Source organism: Rana temporaria, chromosome 3 (assembly GCF_905171775.1).
Source record: "Rana temporaria chromosome 3, aRanTem1.1, whole genome shotgun sequence".
NCBI classification, from domain to species: Eukaryota; Metazoa; Chordata; class Amphibia; order Anura; family Ranidae; genus Rana; species Rana temporaria.
The window spans coordinates 5,449,927-5,471,185 of record NC_053491.1 but is presented as its reverse complement, the minus strand read 5'-3'; the positions used below and the strand labels follow the sequence as shown (position 1 = coordinate 5,471,185).

At 46.2% G+C, this 21,259-nt stretch overlaps 1 protein-coding gene across 1 annotated transcript in view; it reads right to left on the bottom strand.

The window, feature by feature from the left end:
* Positions 1–216: 216 nt before the first annotated feature.
* Positions 217–21,259, bottom strand: part of ADGRA2 (adhesion G protein-coupled receptor A2) — a 258,205-nt gene continuing 237,162 nt past the window's right edge. The window contains exons 12-19 of the mRNA XM_040342182.1: positions 19,675–19,899; positions 16,889–17,078; positions 12,579–12,787; positions 11,469–11,596; positions 6,826–6,949; positions 4,954–5,099; positions 2,187–2,276; positions 217–2,106 (exon numbers count right to left, since the gene is read on the bottom strand). Coding sequence (XP_040198116.1) covers positions 897–2,106; positions 2,187–2,276; positions 4,954–5,099; positions 6,826–6,949; positions 11,469–11,596; positions 12,579–12,787; positions 16,889–17,078; positions 19,675–19,899 — 2,322 coding nt within the window. The 3' untranslated portion in view covers positions 217–896. The remainder of the gene's footprint in view (positions 2,107–2,186; positions 2,277–4,953; positions 5,100–6,825; positions 6,950–11,468; positions 11,597–12,578; positions 12,788–16,888; positions 17,079–19,674; positions 19,900–21,259) is intronic.

The window sequence follows — 21,259 nt, the reverse complement described above, 5'->3', positions numbered from 1 at the left end:
GGTGGGGATGCTGGTGGTGGTGATGATGGTGGTGGTAGTGGGGATGATGGTGGTGGTGGGGATGCTGGTGGTGGTGGGGATGCTAGTGGTGGTGGGGGTGCTGGTGGTGGTGGTGGGGATGGTGGTGGTGGGGATGCTGGTGGTGGTGGTGGGGGTGGGGATGATGGTGGTGGTGGGGATGCTGGTGGTGGTGGGGATGCTAGTGGTGGTGGGGATGCTGGTGGTGGTTGGTGGTGGTGGTGGTGGGGGTGGTGGGGATAGTGTGGAGGAAAAGTTTTAATGGGATGGAGTGATGGGAAAGTTCTGGATAAGTGCATGATTCCACAAATTCCTTGGACTAGAAATTCCTTAAAAAAAAAAAAAAGTGCTTAATGTGGAAAACAGACAAGCTTATAAGGCACGTGTGTGTCAGATTAGAAACAGACCGCCTGAGGCGCGTTTCGTCACCTGATTTAGGAAAACGAAGCTCAGGCTGTTTAGTTTTTTTTTTTTTGGTACTGAAGGAGTTCAGGAAAACAGCATCAGGATTATAACGAGTGTTCAACGACACGAGTCACATGATAAGGCCAGGTGACCGCCGTCCTCACCAAGTGCGCCTTGTTCCAAGACGGATCATAAGATGGATCAATTCCAAGGTCCTTCAAGACGTCTCCTGCTGAGACACACACTTCATAACGCCAATCCTCAGTTCGATTCTCTTGCACAATGCTGCAATCATCATGCGTTCAGTACACAATCGTACAATACACTGATATTCCAGGTACTGTTGAGGGTCTCGGCCATTTCCACCAACCGATCGATCATCCTATGGCTGGGGAGAGCTCCGTATTCTTATCATTTGTTGGCATCTGGGTCATCATGGTATATGGCGCATGCCAGCTGTACTTAAACATCAACTACACAGTAGTTTCACTCTTCCAGAGTCCCGTTTTCATGGCGGTGGGGCTCTCCGTAGTAGCCAGATTGATGTCATACTTGCTACCCTTTAGAACACCATTTTGGTTGCCCGTATTAAGGGGAAAGGACCTCCGTTTGGTCTCCCTTTCCATGCTGTTGGCTTGTTTGAGATTGTCTCGGCTGGCGCTTTTCCGCTGCGCTTTGGCAAAGTCCTGAGCCTGGTGCCCGCTGCTGTCGCTCCCTTCGGATTGGGTGATGGCCCCCTCTGGGTCCCTGGCTGCCACCTCAGTCCTGCCGTTGTTTAAGGGGCTATTCTTACTATGATAGCTCTCGGAGTGACTGTTGTGGACGCTGCCGCTCTCGCTGGAAGGCAAGTCCGAAGAGGGTCCGCGGAGCACCTTTAACCGGTGGTGCTTCCCTTCCCGGTACTGCTTAGTTCTGCTTTTATGGTTTCTGCGATTGTGCAGGTTGTTGGTGTAGCGGCTTTGGGCCGTCGCGCATTTGTTGTTGGCGGGCTCGCCGTCTTCGCAGCTGGCTGGCTTGGGCGGGCAGCTTTCGGCTTGGTTCTGAGCCACCTGCAAGTTCGTGATTTTGCAAGGCCCCGTGTTGGAGTTGCTGCTGTTGCTTGGGGAAGACGACGACTTGACGGAGTGCGTCGCATCGGGGTTGCACCCAATAAAAACCGGAGGCGTGTCATCTACGGGAGAACTGGTTTGCACGTAGGCTTGAATCGGCGCGGTTTCGGCGTACATTGGGCAGCAAGAACGCTGAACGTCCTGGCGGCGTACGCAATGGTGAACGAAAATAAACAGCCCCAGGGCCACGGCCGTCACTCCATAGAGGCAACTGAATATTATATTCAGATACCAAATTTGTGACACGGCAAAGGCTCCGAAAATCCAGAGGATGACGTACAAGACGTGGACGATGACCAGCGACCAGAACTGCACCGCCAAGGAGTAGACGGTGTCCACGTCCGGTGGGGCTGCTGAGTTGATGGTGACGGAGATGGAGGTCGAGTCGCTCAGGAGGTGGCTGATTCCGGTCTGTGACTGCTGAACATCATTGGCTTCTCCCAGATCCTTCTGCTCCACAGGCTGACGCTTCAGATTGATCCCGGCACAGAGGAAGTAGATCCAGGTGATCAGGAGGATGATGGCCGCCGGAACGTAAAACGCGGCAAGACTCGGCCTCCATACCAAGCAGCAGCTGAGAGAGAGGAAAGCACACGTTAGTGTATAGAAAGCACACACTTTGTAAATCTGCTTCTCAAGTGACAGGAAACTTACTAAGGACTGTTGTCCCTGTAGTTGTTGATGTTCACGGCCGCGGTGATCCCACAAATGATGAGCGGAATTCCTCCAGCAATCAGGTAAAAACTGTAAAGGACACAAGAGACACACTATGAAGATGAGGAAAGAGCATTGTGACCACTAGATGGAGCTCAAGAGCATAAGCAATATACAGGGTGGGCCATTTATATGGATACGCCTTAATAAAACGGGAGTGGTTGGTGATATTCACTTCCTGTTTGTGGCACATTAGTATATGTAAGGGGGGGGGGGACTTTTCAAGATGGGGGATGACCATGGCGGCCATTTTGAAGTCGGACATTTTGAATCCAACTTTTGTTTTTGGTGTATCCATATAAATGGCCCACCCTGTATTTGTCTTTTTAACAAGAGATACAATTTAGCACTTCCAGAGAACGCTAGAGGGAATGTAACAATTCTAGAGAATGCTAGAGGGAATGTAACACTCTAGAGTTTTCTAGAATTGCTACATTCCCTCTAGAGTTCTCTAAAATTAGTACATTCCCTTTAGCATTCTCTAGAATTATTACATTCCCTCTAGCGGTCTCTAGAATTGTTACATTCCCTCTAGAGTTTTCCCAATTGCTACATTCCCTCTAGAGTTCTCTAAAATTGTTACATTGCCTCTAGTGTTCTGCAGAATTGTTACATTCTCTCTAGAGGGAATGTAACACTTCTAGAGAATGATAGAGGGAATGTAACAATTCTAGAGAATGATAGAGGGAATGTAACAATTCTAGAGAATGATAGAGGGAATGTAACACTTCTAGAGAATGATAGAGGGAATGTAACAATTCTAGAGAATGATAGAGGGTATGTAACAATGCTAGAGGGAATGTAACAATTCTAGAGAATGATAGAGAGAATGTAACAATGCTAGAGGGAATGTAACAATTCTAGAATACTCTAGAGGGAATGTAACAATTCTAGAGAATGCTAGAGGAAATGTAACAATTCTAGAAAACTTTAGAGGGAATGTAACAATTCTGGAGAACACTAGAGGGAATGTAACAATTTTGGAGAACACTAGAGGGAATGTAACAATTCTGCAGAACACTAGAGGGAATGTAACAATTCTAGAAAACCCTAGAGGAAATGTAACAATTCTAGAAAACTTTAGAGGGAATGTAACAATTCTGGAGAACACTAGAGGGAATGTAACAATTTTGGAGAACACTAGAGGGAATGTAACAATTCTGCAGAACACTAGAGGGAATGTAACAATTCTACAGAACGCTAGAGGGAACGTAACCCTTAACCACTTCAATACCGCACACCGTCATGTGACGTCCACAAAGGGGATCTCTTATCACGGGTGGACGTCATATGACGTCCTGTACTTTGTGCGGTGATATCTGAATGATGCCTGCACCTAGAGGCATTATTCAGATATCATTTTATTCCGGCGGCGATCCTGCGCATCATAAGAATGATCATAGCGGCGGTTCCGCAGCTTGATCGTTCTTATAGGCGGGAGGGGACATCCCCCCTCCCACCGCCATCCGGTACTTCTCCGGGCTCTCCTGTGCCATCGGGGGCCCGGAGAGATGATCGCTGTGCGCCGAAAGGGAAGCGTAGAGATGACTGATGACCAGATGGTCACCAGTCATCTCTATGACCGTCGGAGGCCCGGGCGCGATGTGATGACGTCACGCACGGGTACCCGTAAGTAAACAAACCGCGATTGCGGCTAGTAAGCATGAGATCTGTGATTTTTTTTTTCACAATCTCATGCTTTCCAGCCTGGAGGAGAGATGTGGGGGGAGGGGGAGGTCTTATTGACCCCGCCTCTCTCCATAAAGAGGGCCTGTCACACACTATTCCTATTACAAGGGATGTTTACATTCCTTGTAATAGGAATAAAAGAGATTGAAAAAAAAAAATGTAAAAAAAAAAAAGGGTCAAAAATAAATAAATACGTAAAATAAAAAATAAATAATTAAAAATTAAAACGCCCCTGTCCCCCGGTAGCTCGCGCTCAGAAGCGAACGCACACGTAAGTCCCGCCCACGTATGTAAACGTCATTCAAACCCCACATGTGAGGTGTCGCCGCGTGCGTTAGAGCGTGTGCAACAATTGTAGCCCTAGACCTCCTCTGTAACTCTAAACTGGCAACCTGTAAAAAAAAATTAAAGCGTCGCCTATGGAGATTTTTAAGTAACAAAGTTTGGCGCCATTCCATGAATGTGCGCAATTTTAAAGCGTGACATGTTAGGTATCTATTTACTCGGCGTAACATCATCTTTCATATTTTACAAAAAAATTGGGCTAACTTTACTGTTTTGTTATTTTTTTAATTCATGAAACCACTTTCTTTCCAAAAAAAAAGGCGTTTGAAAAATTATTGCGCAAATACCGTGCAAGATAAAAAGTTTCAATGACCGCCATTTTATTCCCTAGGGTGTCTGCTAAAAAAACATTTATAATGTTTGGGGGGTTCTGAGTCATTTTCTAGCAAAAGAATGATGATTTGTACATGTAGGAGAGAAGTGCCAGAATAGGCGCGGTACGGAGGTGGGTATTAAAGCCCCGGTATTGAAGGGGTTAAATTGCTTTACAAATGTGCTCCGGTTTTATTAAATCTGCATTCATAAATCATGAAAAGGGGTTTAAGAAAAAAAGAAGCATCACTGAGGAAAGCATCAGAACATCCAGAACTAGACACGTCATGGGGCGCTCCTATACCTGTATAGATCAGAAGTTAAGGAGATGAAGCCATAGGAGGCCAAGGTGGCTGCTTACCTGAGCATAGGTCTATTGGGGGTCTGGACGGCCTCTCCTTCCTGCTGGGGCTGAGGCTTATGGGTCAGCTCCCTATAGATGACTCTGGCCTTTAGGACCATCCATAGGAGGGTGGACAGTGATGAGTAATGCAGGATGACGCTGACCTGAGAGCAAACACAAGAGTCTGGTGACAAGTCCTTCAGGTCAGAACTTTATGCAGTACATAGGTCAGGGCATATAATACTTATACAAATGCCCTCTGGCTCTTAGGGACCCGTTTCTACAATCTGAGAAAGGCTATATTTTCATATGTGTGGAAATGAATGTGTTAAACATTCCCATAGACACCCTCCTAAACCTTGTGGACAGCCTTCCCAGAAGAGTTGAAGCTGGTATAGCTGCAAAGGTCGGGGCCAACTCAATATTGAACCCTACGGACTAAGACTGGGATGCCATTAAAGTTCATGTGCGTGTAAAGGCCGGCGTCCCAATACTTTTGGCAATATAGTGTATGTCCTATATCACCAATAGACTCCTAAACCTTGTGGATGGCCTTCCCAGAAGAGGTGAAGCTGTTATAGCTGCAAAGGGTGGGCCAACTCAATATTGAACCCTACGGACTAAGACTGGGATGCCATTAAAGTTCATGTGCGTGTAAAGGCAGGCGTTCCAATACTTTTGACAATATAGTGCACTTTGGTCCAACTTTCACGCAACTTGAGGGCCATAGATTTCAATGTCAACCCTCAAAAGTCGCATTAAAGTCGTACCTGAATGTTATACTGTACAATGCAACAGTTGTCCATTATCACTGGTCATAGCCAAAGTCGTATCTAAGTTGCCCCGATCCGAGGTTGCATTAAAATGGTATCAAAGCTGCACTCCAAAGTTGGTACAAGTGTGAATGGAGCCTATGGAGGAAGGGGCAAAAGCTGTTCTTGCCCCAGGGGCCCTGTATTGATTCCATCAACCACTGGATGGATTCTTTACCAACATTGAACGTCATCCAATACTTTTACATTTACATGTATTCAGTAGAACTGAGTGAGGGAAGCTTCAGCTAAGAAAACTAAAGAGTGTGAAGTTTTTGTCAATACCAACTAATAGTTTAAAACCAGGGTTCGAGAGGAAATTTAATTCCCCCTGTCAGGACCTGGATCACCTAGAGGTGGCACTGTGGCAGCCGGCAGATCCCTGCAATCATTCTCCACCTGATGCTGGCTGCTGGGAGGGTATTTAGTCCCTCCTCTACTGTTCCCTGTGCTTGAGTCATTTACCTGAATGTTATACAGTACAATGCAACAGTTGTCCATTATCACTGGTCAAAGCCAAAGTCGTATCCAAGTTCCCCCGATCCGAGGTTGCATTAAAATGGTATCAAAGCTGCACTCCAAAGTCAGTACAACTTTGGAGTCGTACAAATGTGAATGGAGCCTATGATGAATGGAGGAAGGGGCAAAAGCTGTTCTTGCCCAGGGGCCCTGTATTGATTCCATCAACCACTGGGTGGATTCTTTACCAACATTGAAGGTCACCCAATACTTATGTTTAGAAATGTGTTACATTTATATATATTCAGTAGAACTGACTGAGGGAAGCTTCAGCTAAGAAAACTAAAGAGAGTCAAGTTGTTGTCAATACCAACTAAAAGTTTAAAACAAGGGTTCGAGAGGAAATGTAATTCCCCCCTGTCAGGACCTGAATCACCTGCAGGTGGCACTGTGGCAGCCAGCAGATCCCAGTAATCATTCTCCACCTGATGCTGGCTGCTGGGAGGGTATTTAGTCCCTCCTTTACTGTTCCCTGTGCTTGAGTCATTTACCTGAATGTTATACAGTACAATGCAACAGTTGTCCATTATCAAAGCCTCATTGTAATAAGAAGACTTACAGCCTGGCACACAATCACATATCCGCTGAGTGTAATTCCTCCAGCAAACACGGCTGAGGTCATGGCGATGTGGAAGCAGAGATTGAGGAGCATGTGCCAGCCCTTCCGCGAGATCTGGATGGAACTAGGAGACAAACACAAACCCCATTAAGCATAAAATTGTACACCCCCAATTCCATTGGGGCGGCTCTGTGTAAAATCTACATAAAAACAGAAATGCCGTGATTTGCAAACCTCATAAACTCATATTTCCTGACGAGCTCCATGTCAGTCTACCACTGGGTATGCCCCGCCCATACCCCCACCTGCAGGACCTAACTCAGAAATGTGTCTCCCTCTCCCAGGCCGGCGTTTCTTGCTTTTTATCCTCACCTCGCAGGTGTTGTGATGACAAAGGTCCCCCGTCGAATAATGCCCGCCCTGTACCGCGCAGGCGCATCGCTTGCGCAGTACGGAGCACAACGGAGATGATCAGCTGTACACTGCGCCTGCGCAATGAAGACGACATTGTGCCACGTGGCGCTGCCGCGCGCTTCCGATGCTCATGCAACTCTGCAAGGGGCGGGTATATTATTGATTGAACTCTGCAAGGGGCGCATGCCCACAGAGGAGGTCGTATTGTATCATGATGGGCAGAGCTGATACGATGGGGGTGGATTCCTCAAAGGGGCGGATGTATTATTGATTGAAGCGTGTGAGGGGCGGGTGCCTAAAGAAGAGGCCGTATTTTGGAATGATGGGCAGAGCTGATAGGTTGGGGGTGTATTTCTCAATAAACTACACGTGTTGGCGGGGCGTGCCACCCCCATCGTATCAGCGCCAGGTCGCCATGGCGACTAGAAATGGTGTCCTGGCGACTTGGCTTGGAAAGTGGGCAAAGATTTTTTTTTTTTTTTGTAAGCTGGTGCCATCTGGTGGTGAGCCGTTGGTATTACAAGTTATTACCACCAGATGTGTGAGCTGGCGCCATCTGGTGGTGAGCCGTTGGTATTACAAGTTATTACCACCAGATGTGTGAGCTGGCGCCATCTGGTGGTGGCCGTTGGTATTACAAGTTAAGCATTACAAGTTAAACAGCAAGTCTAATGTCATTTTTCACTATTTTTCACTGCCACCTTCTTCCGTCTAATTAGAACCCCCAAACATTATATATATTTTTTTATCCTAACACCCCAGAGGATAAAATGGCGATCGTTGCAATACTTTCTGTCACGCCATATTTGCGCAGCGGTCTTACAAGCGCACTTTTTTGGGAAAAAATTACACTTTTTAATTAAAAAATAAGACAACAGTAAAGTTATCCCCATCTTTTTTTAATATTATGAAAGATAATGTTACGCCGAGTAAATTCATACCCAACATGTCACGCTTCAAAATTGCGTCCGCTCGTGGAATGCCGACAAACTTTTACCCTTTAAAATCTTCATAGGCGACGTTTAAAAAAATCTACAGGTTGCATGTTTTGAGTTACAGAGGAGGTCCAGGGCTAGAATTATTGCTCTCGCTCTACCGATCGCGGTGATACCTCACATGTGTGGTTTGAACACCGTTTACATATGCGGGCGCTGCTCACGTATGTGTTCGCTTCTGCGCGCAAGCTCGTCGGGACGGGGTGCGTTTTCTGGCTCCTAACTTTTTTAGCTGGCTCCTAGATTCCAAGCAAATTTGTCAAACCCTGCTGTAGGCATCCACCCCTTGCAGAGTTCAATGAATAATACACCCGCCCCTTGCAGAGTTGCATGAGCATCGGGAGCGTGCGGCACAATGTCGTCTTCATTGCGCAGGCGCCGTGTACAGCTGATCAATAGCTGTTCATGTGCGGAGACTTTCGGTGGCTCCGTTGTGCTCCGTACTGCGCAAGCGCTGCGCCTGCACAGTACAGGAGGGCATTATTCGACAGGGGGGTAATTTCTCATCAGAACACAGGACCAAGCAGCTCCCCTTACCTGGCTGCAATAATCTTGTGGCTAACCACCTGTTTCTCCCCAGGTGCAGACCCCACTTTACAGAAATAGGCTTGATGCCCTGCTAAATGCACAGCTGTTCCAAAGGGTGACACCACCCTGGTTTATCTAGTTCAGGGGTCTCCAAACTGTGGCCCTGGGGCCAGATGTGGCCCTATGCTTGCCTTTATCCGGCCCTTAGGGCACTATTCGATCCACTGACACCAACAATGGGGAATCATTCTTGTTGCTAAAACCACCAATGGGACACTATTCATCCAACTGGCACTGGCAAAAGGGTGCAATTTTTTCTATTGGCACCAACAATGGGGCACTAGTCCCCCCACTGACACCAAAGATATGGTATTATTTACTCCTACTGGACATGTTTTACTCCCAATGGCCGTAATCTGGCCCTCCTAAAGTCTGAAGGACAGTAGACTGGCCCTTTGTTTAGAAAGTTTGGAGACCCCTGATCTAGTTGATCGCCAGTGGGAGGCTGACATGGAGCCGTCAGGAAAATGGAAAATTGAACATCAAATACTTACTGCAATTTTCCTTTCCCGACAAGCTCCATTTATTATTATTATTATACAGGATTTATAGAGCGCCAACAGTTTGCGCAGCGCTTTACAACATCAGGGAAGACAGTACAGTTACAATACAATTCAATACAGGAGGGATCAGAGGGCCCTGATCCTTAGAGATTACAATCTAGAAGGGTGGGTCCAGTGGGACAAAGGGTAATAACTGTGGGGGATGATCAGATGGAGAAAATGAAGGTACAGTTGTTAGGTGTGGGTAGGAGAGGCTTCTCTGAAGAGGAGGTTTTCAGGGATCATCTAAAAGCTAACAGAGAAGGAGAAAGACAGACAGATTGGGGTAAGGAGTTCCAGAGGATTAGAGAGGCTCTGGAAAAGTCCTGGAGGCGGGCGTGGAAGGAGGTGATGAGAGAGCTAGAGAAGAACGAAGAGAACAATTAGAACAAACACTGGAAAAGAGCTGGCCCAGCTGAGGACAGTGCTGGATCCCAGGACAGGTAAGTGCAAGTCTGGAGATCCTCTTTAAAGAGAAACTCCCTCCCTCCTCCCATTTAATTGTTTCTAAATTCTCACTTACCTGATACTTTGTTGTCCCCAATTCTGATACTCACCCACCCAGCAGATTCAGCATTGTGTGGCAGTGATCCACTTCTCCACTCCCACCGCTCAGGTGCCACGCCTCCATCTTCATTTGTGACATCATGGGGTGGTGGCTGTCTCTTCTGGGTTCAGCCAGCCGCCTCCTGATGAGGCACTGCCAGCCCCCCCCCCCCACTTCCTTACAAAAATGGATGCCAAAGCCTCATGGGCGTAGCATAAGGGGTTGCAAGGGTCACAATTGCAACCCCACGCCTAGCTCAAGGGGGCCCCTGCAGCCTCCCTGTCGTATTATCATATCCTCCACAAAGTCCAGCTCCGATCTGCCCCAAGTACTGCCACACTCCAGTACTGGCCTTCCACGGTCCACACCCCTCTGTTCTCATTGGCTGGGAGCCATATCCTGAATAGAGAGGACCATGGGGTGAGAACAGCCCAGGGACCAGGTTAACCTTTGCATCGGGGGCCCACAAGCTTCAAGCTATGCCTCTGCGAAGCCTCCTGGGTTATGTAATGTGCATATCCCAGGAGGCACCTTGAGTGTAGTATAGTGGAATGGAGGATGGAGAACAGGCCCGGATCATGCAAAATAGTGAAAGGAAAGCGGGAGTTGAGGAGGAAAATGTATTGTAAAGGTCCGCTTTTGCGATGGGCACTGAAATAATCCTCTTTTGAATGACAGTAGGTGTTGGTACAAATCACAGAGTTCCCATATACCGTATTTATCGGCGTATACCGCGCACTTTTTTGCCCTGAAAATCTGGGCAAAATCGTGGGTGCGCGGTATACGCCGATACCCGCTTTCCCGCGCCGAGTTTTGAATACTGCGCCGACATATACCGAGCGCAGTACACTCGGGTATAGTCGGGCAGTCTCGGCTCCTTCCGCGCTCACGTCCTGGACATACAGGACGTCAGCGCGGGTAGCCGAGCATTGCCGACAATACACGAGTGTACTGCGCTCTGTATATGTCGGCGCAGTATTCAAACTCGGCGCGGGAAACGAGCGGGGAGGACGCCGCAGAAGAAGGACGCCGGACCCGCCGAAGAGGACACCCGACCCGCCGAAGAGGACACCCGACCCGCCGAAGACGGACGCCGGACCCGCCGAAGAGGACACCCGAAGCCGCAGAAGGACGCCGGACCCGACGAGGCCGCCGATGGACGCCGCGCAAGACACCAAAACTGTAAGTACAAAAAAACTTCTTTTCCACAGGATTGGGGGCCACTTTAGGGGTGCGCGTTATACGCGGGAGCGAGTTGAATGAATGAATGAATGAAAACTTATATAGCGCAGCACATGCGAACTTAATCGCCTCTGGGCGCGTTATACCGCGATAAATACGGTAATTGATCAAGAAAACTTAGGTCCTTCACTGTGGCCCCCATCAGAAGCGGAGGGCAATGATCAATGCCTGTTTGCACGGTGTTTCCAGAGCATAACCCAGCGTTGAGCTCTATGATGACATGTCCAGTTGGTCCAATCATGGTTGACTATGAATTTTATTATAATAACGCAAGGTCAACCTGCTAATACCCCCTATCCGCCCCCCCGCACCTACCTGTGGTTCACAATGTAGGTGATGATAGTTGTGAAAAGACAAATCAAAAGCACGGCTGTGCAAGTGTAGATGACGGGATGAAGAAGTTCTGTGCCATTCTGAGTGGACTGCGAGAAAGTGTTCAACTCCTGTCAAGACGAAAATGCAAAAAAAATAAAGACAATTCCTCCACCATCAATAGTAATATTAATGATAAATCTAGACCAGTGGTTCTCAACCTCAAGTACCCCCAACGGGCCATGTTTTCAGGTTTTCCTTTACTTTGCATGGCTCCTTTAGATCAAAATCAATGACATGGTATTGATAAGAACTCTTTTATCCAAGGCAGGGGGTCTCCAAACTTTCTAAAAAAGGGCCAGTTTACTGTCCTTCAGACTTTAGGGGGGCCGGACTTTGCCCAGTTGGAGTAAAGAATGACCGATCTTTGGTATTAGCAGGGATAAATAGTTGGAGTCATTAGGAGGAATAGTGCCCAATTGTTGGTGTCGGTGGAAGGAATTATGCCCAATTGTTGGTGTCAGTGGAAGGAATTATGCCCAACTGTTGGTGTCAATGGAAGGAATTATGCCCAATTGTTGGTATCAGTGGAAGGAATTATGCCCACTTGTTGGTTACGGTGGAAGGAATTATGCCCAATTGTTGGTGTCAGTGGAAGGAATTATGCCCAACTGTTGGTGTCAATGGAAGGAATTATGCCCACTTGTTGGTGTCGGTGGAAGGAATTATGTCCAATTGTTGGTATCAGTGGAAGGAATTATGCCCACTTGTTGGTTACGGTGGAAGGAATTATGCCCAATTGTTGGTGTCAGTGGAAGGAATTATGCCCACTTGTTGGTGTCAGTGGAAGGAATTATGCCCACTTGTTGGTGTCAGTGGAAGGAATTATGCCCAATTGTTGGTGTCAGTGGAGAGAATTATGTCCCACTGTTGGTGGCAGTGGCAGGAATAATTCCACAAGGGCCGTATAAAGGCAAGCAAAGGGCCGCAGTTTGGAGACCACTGATCTAAGGGAAGTTCCCAAAACATGACCCGCCGCGGGTACTTGAGTACTGAGGTTGAGAACCACCGATCTAGACAACAATGGAGATAGGGTGGTTGACTTTTTCTCACCGTCAGGATGGCAAAGTTGTTGAGTTGTAGACACTGCATGCTGGTTATGTTTGTTTCCTCTGCCAAAAGTTGGCATCCCTCGGAGCTCCAACCTCCATACCCTTCCAGGGCTCTGAAGTTCCAGTGGGCAGGGAGCGGGTCAGACCCGTTCACCAAGTGTCGGAGAGTAACAGTGACGGCGTTGGTGAGGTTACTCATTTCACAGCCACCTGGAGGATTATATTGAAGATATGAATCAGACTTTCTTGTCTACTTAGGAATTGTTAATATATTTTGTAGAATTGATTGATGGAAAAGCTTGAGCTAAGAAAACTAGAGAGTCAAGTTGTTGTCATTACCAACTAATAGCCAGATTCAGGTACATGTGTTTATCTTTGCGGCGGCGTAGCATATTGTATTTACGCTACGCTGCCATAAATCAGAGAGGCAAGTGCTGTATTCACAAAGCACTTGCCTCCTAAGTTACAGCGGCGTAGCGTAAATGGGGCCGGCGTAAGCGCGCCTAATTCAAATGAGGATGAGGGGGAGTGTTTTATGTAAATGGGTGGTGACCCGACGTGATTGCGCATGCGCCGTCCGTGTACATATACCAGTGTGCATTGCTCCAAAGTACGCCGCAAGGACGTATTGGTTTTCGAATTACGTCCAGCCCCATTCACGGACCGCTTACGCAAACGACGTAAAAATATCAAATTTCGACGCGGGAACGACGGCCACACTTAACATTGGCTAGGCCAGCTATTTGTTGGAATAACTTTTGCGCCGGAAAACACCTTACGTAAATGGCGTATCTTTACTGTGACGGGCGCACGTACGTTCGTGAATCGGCGTATCTAGTAATTTACATATTCTACGCCTAACTCAACGGAAGCGCCACCTAGCGGCCAGCGGAAAAATTGCACCCTAAGATACGGCGGCGTAGGAGACTTACGCCGCTCATATCTTAGCCTAATTTAAGCGTATCTGGTTTGCAGAATACGCTTAAATTTAGGACGGCGTAGATTCAGAGTTACGTCGGCGTATCTACTGATACGCCGGCGTAAAGCTACCTGAATCTGGCTATAATAGTTTAAAACCAGGGTTCTTAAAGAGGAACCTCATTCCCCCTGTCAGGACCTGGATCACCTGCTGGTGGCACTGTGGCAGCCGGTGGATCCCAGTAATCGTTCTCCGCTGGGTGCTGGCTGCTGGGAGGGTATTTAGTCCCTCCTTCACTGTTCCCCGTGCTTCAGTGTTTTGTCTTGCTAACCAGATACTGCTTGCTATTAATCCTGAAACCGATTCCTGCCTGATCTTGCTCCTGCCTTGTACCCTTATCCTCTACTCTGTTGCCTTGTACCTGCTTCCCTTATTCCTTATCCCAGTCTTGGTTCCCCCTTCCCTACTGTCCCTTACATCTCAAGTTTTTCCCCCGTGATCTACAGTATGTTCCTAATTTTGTATATATTGTATACTTCTTTATTGAATATATTGGCCCAGATTCTCGTATCTGGGCGTAAAACTGGGCGGGCGTAACGTATGTCATTTACGTTACGCCGCCGCAAGTTTTACAGGCAAGTGCTTTATTCACAACTGTAAAGTTGCGGCGGCGTAGTGTAAATCCCCCAGGGCAAGCCCACCTAATTTAAATGATCCAGGTAGGGGGTCGTGGATCATTTAAATTAGGCGCGTTCCCGCGCCGGACGTACTGCGCATGCGCCGTCCCTAACATTTCCCGACGTGCATTGCGCTAGATGACGTCGCAAGGACGTTATTGGTTTCGACATGAACGTGAATGGCGTCCAGCGCCATTCACGGACGACTTACGCAAACGACGTAAATTTTCAAATTTCGACGCGGGAACGACGGCCATACTTAACATTGGTTGCCTCTCATATAGCAGGGGCAACTTTACGCGTCGCAAATCTTACGTAAACGTCGTAACTTCACTGCGTCGACCGCGCGTACGTTCGGGAATTCGCGTATTTTTCTAATTTGCATACCCGACGGGGAAAACGACGACACCTAGCGGCGAAAAAAAAATTGCATTTAAGATCCGACAGGCGTAAGTGCCTTACGCCTGTCGGATCTAATGGATATCTATGCGTAACTGATTCTAAGAATCAGTCGCATAGATGCGACAGCCCAGATTAGGACTTACGACGGCGTACATGGCGTTGCGCCGTCGTAAGCCCTTTGAGAATCTGGGCCACAGTTTTTTTCCCCTCTTACCCTTTTTCCCCCACACTCACGTGGCCAGTGAATCCAGTGTTGTCCTGCTGTGATCCAGTGCACCACTGTCACATGCTCCATAACAAGTACAAGCCCATAGGCATGCTCGTGGGGTGTGCCAGGTGTGCCTTGCCAGTTTCCCCTACTGCCCAGGCTTCTCTTTGTGTTTTGCCCCCCATAGTGCTACTGGTTTCTTTCCTCTCCTCTACCCCTGGCTGTTATGGGGGTTGTTTCAGGATGGAGAACAGGGGAAGGGGCTAGCCCATGGCTGCCCACGCTGTGCCCCCCCAAGCTGTTGCGGATCTCCAAGTCCAATGGGACATTGCAAGCTGTGGTCAGTTACAAGCATGACTCCCAGAGGCAGAGGCATGATGGGACTTGTAGTTCCGCAACAATTTGAAGGCCACACGTTCTGCACCCATGGGCCAGTCAATATGTAATTTGCTGGCCCCTTCCTTTTCTAAATGAACATAGTGAACACACTCGCTCTGTGTTCATTCACAGCTGAAGCATATAAAACTGTGATTACTACGCTTCAATTTGTGAATGAACATGAAGCTGCTCAGCACAGAGCACTTCCCATTTATTCCATGTGCAGTGCAGCTGAGGCTGCAGAGAAAGGGGCGTGAAGTTGAGCTTTGGGGTGTCACACCCATAATACAATGGGCTGCGCACACACCTATGTACAAGCCGGAAACTCGACAGCTTCTCCATAGAAAATGTTATTGTACCATTATATAGCAGTAACAACATCCAAAACTGACGCGTTTCGGCCTAAGCCTGTCACATGCTGGGTTCCGTGCTGCCATTTTGGTTGCTGATATCACCAGGTGCTTTTTTCATGGTTCAGGCAGCCTGGCCCCCGACCCCTGATGATGCGCCACAGGATCCACCCATCTCCGGCTACATAATTGGAGCCTAAAGCATCCTGGGATACATGACGTGCATATCTCAGGAGGCTTCAGAGCACCGAAGATGTCATTCTGGCCTAAGGGGAATTCTGATTTTCGAAATTCGGAATTTCGAAAATTCGAAAATAGTTTTTTTTTCATTTAAAAATAAAAAAGAAATAGAAAATCAAAAAATTTGAAATTTCGAAAACTCGAGATTCTAAAATCTAAAATTCGAAAATGGGAAATTTCCAAATTCCGAATTTTTTGAATTTCAGAATTTCCGGAAATATTTTTTTTCTGCCCATTTGCAGCCTCACAGGGCCCATTTGCAGCCTCACGGCGCCCATTTTCAGCCTCACGGTGCCCATTTGCAGCCTCTTGGGGCCCATCTGCAGCCTCACTGTGCCCATTTGCAGCCTCACTGTGCCAATTTGCAGCCTCACTGTGCCCATTGTAAGCCTCACTGTGCCCATTTGCAAGCCTCGCTGTGCCCACTGCAAGCCTCACTGTGCTCATTTGCAGCCTCACGGTGCCCATTGCAAGCCTCGCTGTGCCCACTGCAAGCCTCACTGTGCTCATTTGCAGCCTCACGGTGCCCATTTGCAGCCTAACTGTGCCCATCTGCAGCCTCACTTTGCCCATTTTCAGCCTCACTGTGCCCATCTGCAACTTCACTGTGCCCATTTGCAGCTTCACTGCACATTTCAAGCCTCACTGTGCCCATTGCATGCCTCACTGTGCCCATCGCATGCCTCACTGTGCCCATCGCATGCCTCACTGTGCCCATCGCATGCCTCACTGTGCCCATCGCAAGCATCACTGTGCCCATTGAAAGCCTCACTGTGCTCATTGCAAGCCTCACTGTGCCCATTGCAAGCCTCACTGTGCCGATCTGCATACCTGATCTCCGTGTCATGCAGTGGGCAGCCATCCAGTGTAACCCCGCCCCGCCTCCTCCTTGTCCTCGTTTGTGATGGACGGAACACTCGGTTTCCCAGCAGTGAGTCAGTCTTCAGTGTTCCGCCTATCACGGACGAGGAGGAGGCGGGGTTACACTGGACGCAATCTGACTGCATGACACAGGGGCTGATCGGAGAGACTCGAGTATAAGCAGAGGGGGGCTTCTTCAGCACAAAATAATGTGCGGGAAAAACTCGGCTTATACTCGAGTATATACGGTAATTAATTCTCGCTATATTTAGTTACCTGTTCCCACAAAGATGACCGGAGTGGAAATGCTTCTCCTCTTCCCGTCTTCCGCCAGCCGAGAAGAATTCCCAACGCTCCTAAACAGCTTCCCATTCCTGAAGGCCAGGACCTGCAGCTTGCAGGTTGGAGATGAGACTGAGGCAAAGAGGCTCGGTGGAAGCTGGACGGAGCCCAGGGCCAGGCTGTTCTGAAAGGAACAGGGAACATTGGTTTCATTAATGGTATGGGAGAGACGAGAAGCATGGCTATGCGTTTCTTGTAGAGAATAAAACATAGAGAATGTCCAACACATTCCACTTTACAATTCCAGCAATGGATATTTGCTTACTCAGGATGAATGACCACATGGCACGGGTCCCATCAAGAGAACGCCTTGGATTTTCTCAAGGGATGCAAAGCATTCTCTGATTGGATGAGGTGAAAATTGTGACATCATTGCCCCACCTCCCCGCCTTTTCCAATTTGAGAATGCTTTGCATTCAACCAGGCAATACAAACCACAGTCTGAATTCCAACACGGCACTACCTACCTGGAATTTGCTTGTCCTCCCTGTGCCTGTGCGGGTTTCCTCCGGGTATTCTGGTTTCCTCCCACACTCCAAAGACATGCTGGGAGGATAATTGGCTCCTGTCTAAATTGGCCCCTAGTATGAATCTGACTTAGCAACCTTAGATTGTAAGCTCCTTTAGGGCAAGTGCTGATGGGAATGTACAATATATTTGTAAAGTGCTTCGTAAATTGGTGGCACTATATACTAGACATGTGCAAGTAGTTTAGTTCCAAATTAGTTTTTTAACGAATTTTGAAAAATTTGTTAATTCCGAAATTTCCAAATTTTTCAATTTCCGAATTTTCGGATTTCCAAAATTTCGAAGTTCAGAATTTTGGAATTTCCAAATTTTGGAATTTCGGGAATTTACGAATTTTAGGGAATTTGGAATTTCGGAAAATTCAGAATTTTGGAATTTCGTAAATTCAGAATTTTGGAGTTTCGTAAATTCAGAATTTTGGAGTTTCGTAAATTCAGAATTTTGGAGTTTCGTAAATTCAGAATTTTGGAGTTTCGTAAATTCAGAATTTTGGAGTTTCGTAAATTCAGAATTTTGAAGTTTCGGAAATTCAGAATTTTGGAGTTTCGTAAATTCAGAATTTTGGAGTTTCGGAAATTCAGAATTTTGGAGTTTTGGAAATTCAGAATTTTGGAGCTTCGGAAATTCAGATTTTTGGAGCTTCGGAAATTCAGAATTTTGGAATTTCGGAAATTGGATTTTTGGAAATTCGAAAATTTGAAAATCGGACATTAGAAAATCAGAAATTCAAAAATTGATCATTCGAAAATTCTGAATTTAAAAATTCATAATTCGAAAATCAAAAAACTTGGATTTTTGAATTTTCGACTTTACAAAATTCAGAATTTTCGAATTTATGACATTTCGGAAATTCAAAATTTCAGAAATTCGGAATTTTGGAATATTTAAATTTTGGAAATTCGAAAATTCGAAATGACAAGACTCAAAAATCGGAAATTAGAAAATCAGAAATTCAAAAATTCTAAATTTGTTAATTCCGAAATTTCCGAATTTTTCAATTTCCGAATTTTCGGATTTCCAAAATTTGGAAGTTCAGAATTTTGGAATTTCGGAAATTCAGAACTTTGGAGTTTCGGAAATTCAGAATTTTGGAGTTTCGGGAATTCAGAATTTTGGAGTTTCGGAAATTCAGAATTTTGGAGTTTCGGAAATTCAGAATTTTGGAGTTTTGGAAATTCAGAATTTTGGAGTTTCGGAAATTCAGAATTTTGGAATTTTGGAAATTGGATTTTCGGAAATTTGGAAATTCGAAAATTTGAAAATCGGACATTAGAAAATCAGAAATTTTAAAATTCATAATTCGAAAATCTAAGAATTTGGATTTTTGAATTTTCTAATTTACAAAATTTCGAATTTTCGAATTTACGAAATTCAGAATTTTCTAATTTACGAAATTCTGAATTGTGGAAAATGTTGTGGAATTGTGGAAATTGTCTGAAATTTACAAAACTCAGAATTTTCGAATTTTCGACATTTCGGAAATTCAAAATTTCAGAAATTCGGAAATTCAGAATTTTTGAATATTTAAATTTTGAAAATTCAAAATTACAAGACTCGAAAATCGGAGATTAGAAAATCAGAAATCCAAAAATTCAAAATTTGTGAATTTGAAAATCGGAAATTTGGGATATTTGAGTTTCCGAAATTCCAAATTCCTGAATTACCGAATTTCCAAATTTTCTAATTTCTGAATCTCCGAAATTCCGAATTCCAGAATTTTCAAATTTCTGAGTTTCTGAAATTTTCGAATTTCCAAATTCCGAATCTACAGAATTTCAGAAAAAAAAACCAAAAAACAAATGTAACGAAAACTAACTAATTTTTTTCGGGAATGCACATGTCTACTATATACTGTAAGTACCTGTAATAAATAAATAAATAAATAAAGTGTTCTTTGAATAGTGAATGTGTTTAGAATGCAGCAGGGCAGCCAATCGGCATGGGACTTGGAAGCTGGTGGAGATCGATGTATTGGCCATTTAGTAGCGATGCCAATTACAGTAATTTCCACAGGTATGGAATATATATGGTTACATTGTATCCAGCTGGACCAATGTAACTATGTAAAATTATCCATTCCTGGAATAAGAATTCATCTTGAACCGAAAGTGAGAGGAATAAACCAAAATGGAACTCGCGTTGGATTCCAGTTCTGCTGCGGTGAAGATTTGCCGTTACGTTCAGTTAGGTACCTTGACGTGGAAGTTTGCCAAGGAGACGTTGGCTTGTCCCGTGGTACATCGGAGCTTCAGCCTCTGGTCAGTATGTGTGGGGGCTTCTTGTTCTTTCCTCTCCCTGTCCTGCTTGTGGCCGCCGCCCACTCTTCCCCCTTCTCTTCTCTGGTAGGCCGTGCAGCTCAGTCCTACAAAGCTGTTGGGCTTGATAAGGAAGGCCTCCAATGCAATGTTCCGAGTGCTCTGCCAGGTACGGAGAAGAATTAACATAATTGTATAATTAGAACCGAAAGAAATGTTTCCAAATCATTAAACAAGCGCAGGTAGATACAGAGCAACCCGCTGACAGGTTTCTACCTCAGACGGCCTTAGTCTTAGCCTAGGATCCCCAACCTGACGGCTGTATTCGTTCTTTTCAAACAGCCGCACATTCTACTGTAACCCTGCTGGCAGTATGAGACTCAATTGCTAAATGTAAAATTATTTTTCTTTAGTGTATAAAGTACAGTGGAACCTCGGATTGCGAGTAACGCGGTTAACGAGCGTTTCGCAATACGAGCGCTGTGTATTTTTAAAAATCCTAACTTGGTTTGCGAGTGTTGTCTCGCAAAATAAGCAGGATTCAGGCAACAGCGGTGTGCAGTACCGCCTTTGGCCTGAGGTGGGGGGGGGGGCACCGGAGTTGCGGTAATGGGGAACAAACTATTTTCATTTCCATTGACTTCAATGGGGATACTCGCTTTGATACGCGAGTACTTTGGATTACGTTCGTAATCCGAGGTTCCACTGTAATGCCATTTGGACCTAAACCTAGTCCAGCTGTAATATTTCTCCCATTAGATTGTAAGCTACATGAGCCGGGCCCCCCTTTTCCTTCTGTATTGAACTGCATTGTAACTATACTGTCCCCCCCTCTACATTATAAAGCGCCGCGCAAACTGTCAGGCGCTAGACATGTGTAATTTGTTTTGTTCTGAATTAGTTCTTTAACCACTTAAGGACCGCCTCCTGCACATATATGTCGGCAGAATGGCACAGCTGGGCACGTCCTCTTTAAGTGCCCAGCCGTGGGACGCGGACGCGCTCCCGCGACCCGCTCCGAAGCTCCGTGACCGCGGGACCCGCGGACCCGATCGCCGCTGGAGTCCCGCGATTGGTCCCGGAGCTGAAGAACGGGGAGAGCCGTGTGTAAACCTTCCCCATTCTTCACTGTGGCGCCGTCATTGATTGTGTGTTCCCTTATATAGGGAAGCGCAATCAGTGACGTCACACCTACAGCCACACCCCCTTACAGTTAGAAACACAAATGAGGTCACACTTAACCCCTTCAGCGCCCCCTTGTGGTTAACTCCCAAACTGCAATTTTCATGTTCACAGTAATCAGTGCATTTTAAATGCATTTTTTGCTGTGAAAATGACAATGGTCCCAAAAATGTGTCAAAATTGTCCGAAGTGTCCGCCATAATGTCGCCGTAATGAAAAAAATCGCTGTAGTAAAAAAAAAAAAAAATAATAAAAATGCAATAAAACTATCCCCTATTTTGTAAACGCTATAAATGTTGTGCAAACCAATTGATAAACGCTTATTGCGATTTTTTTACCA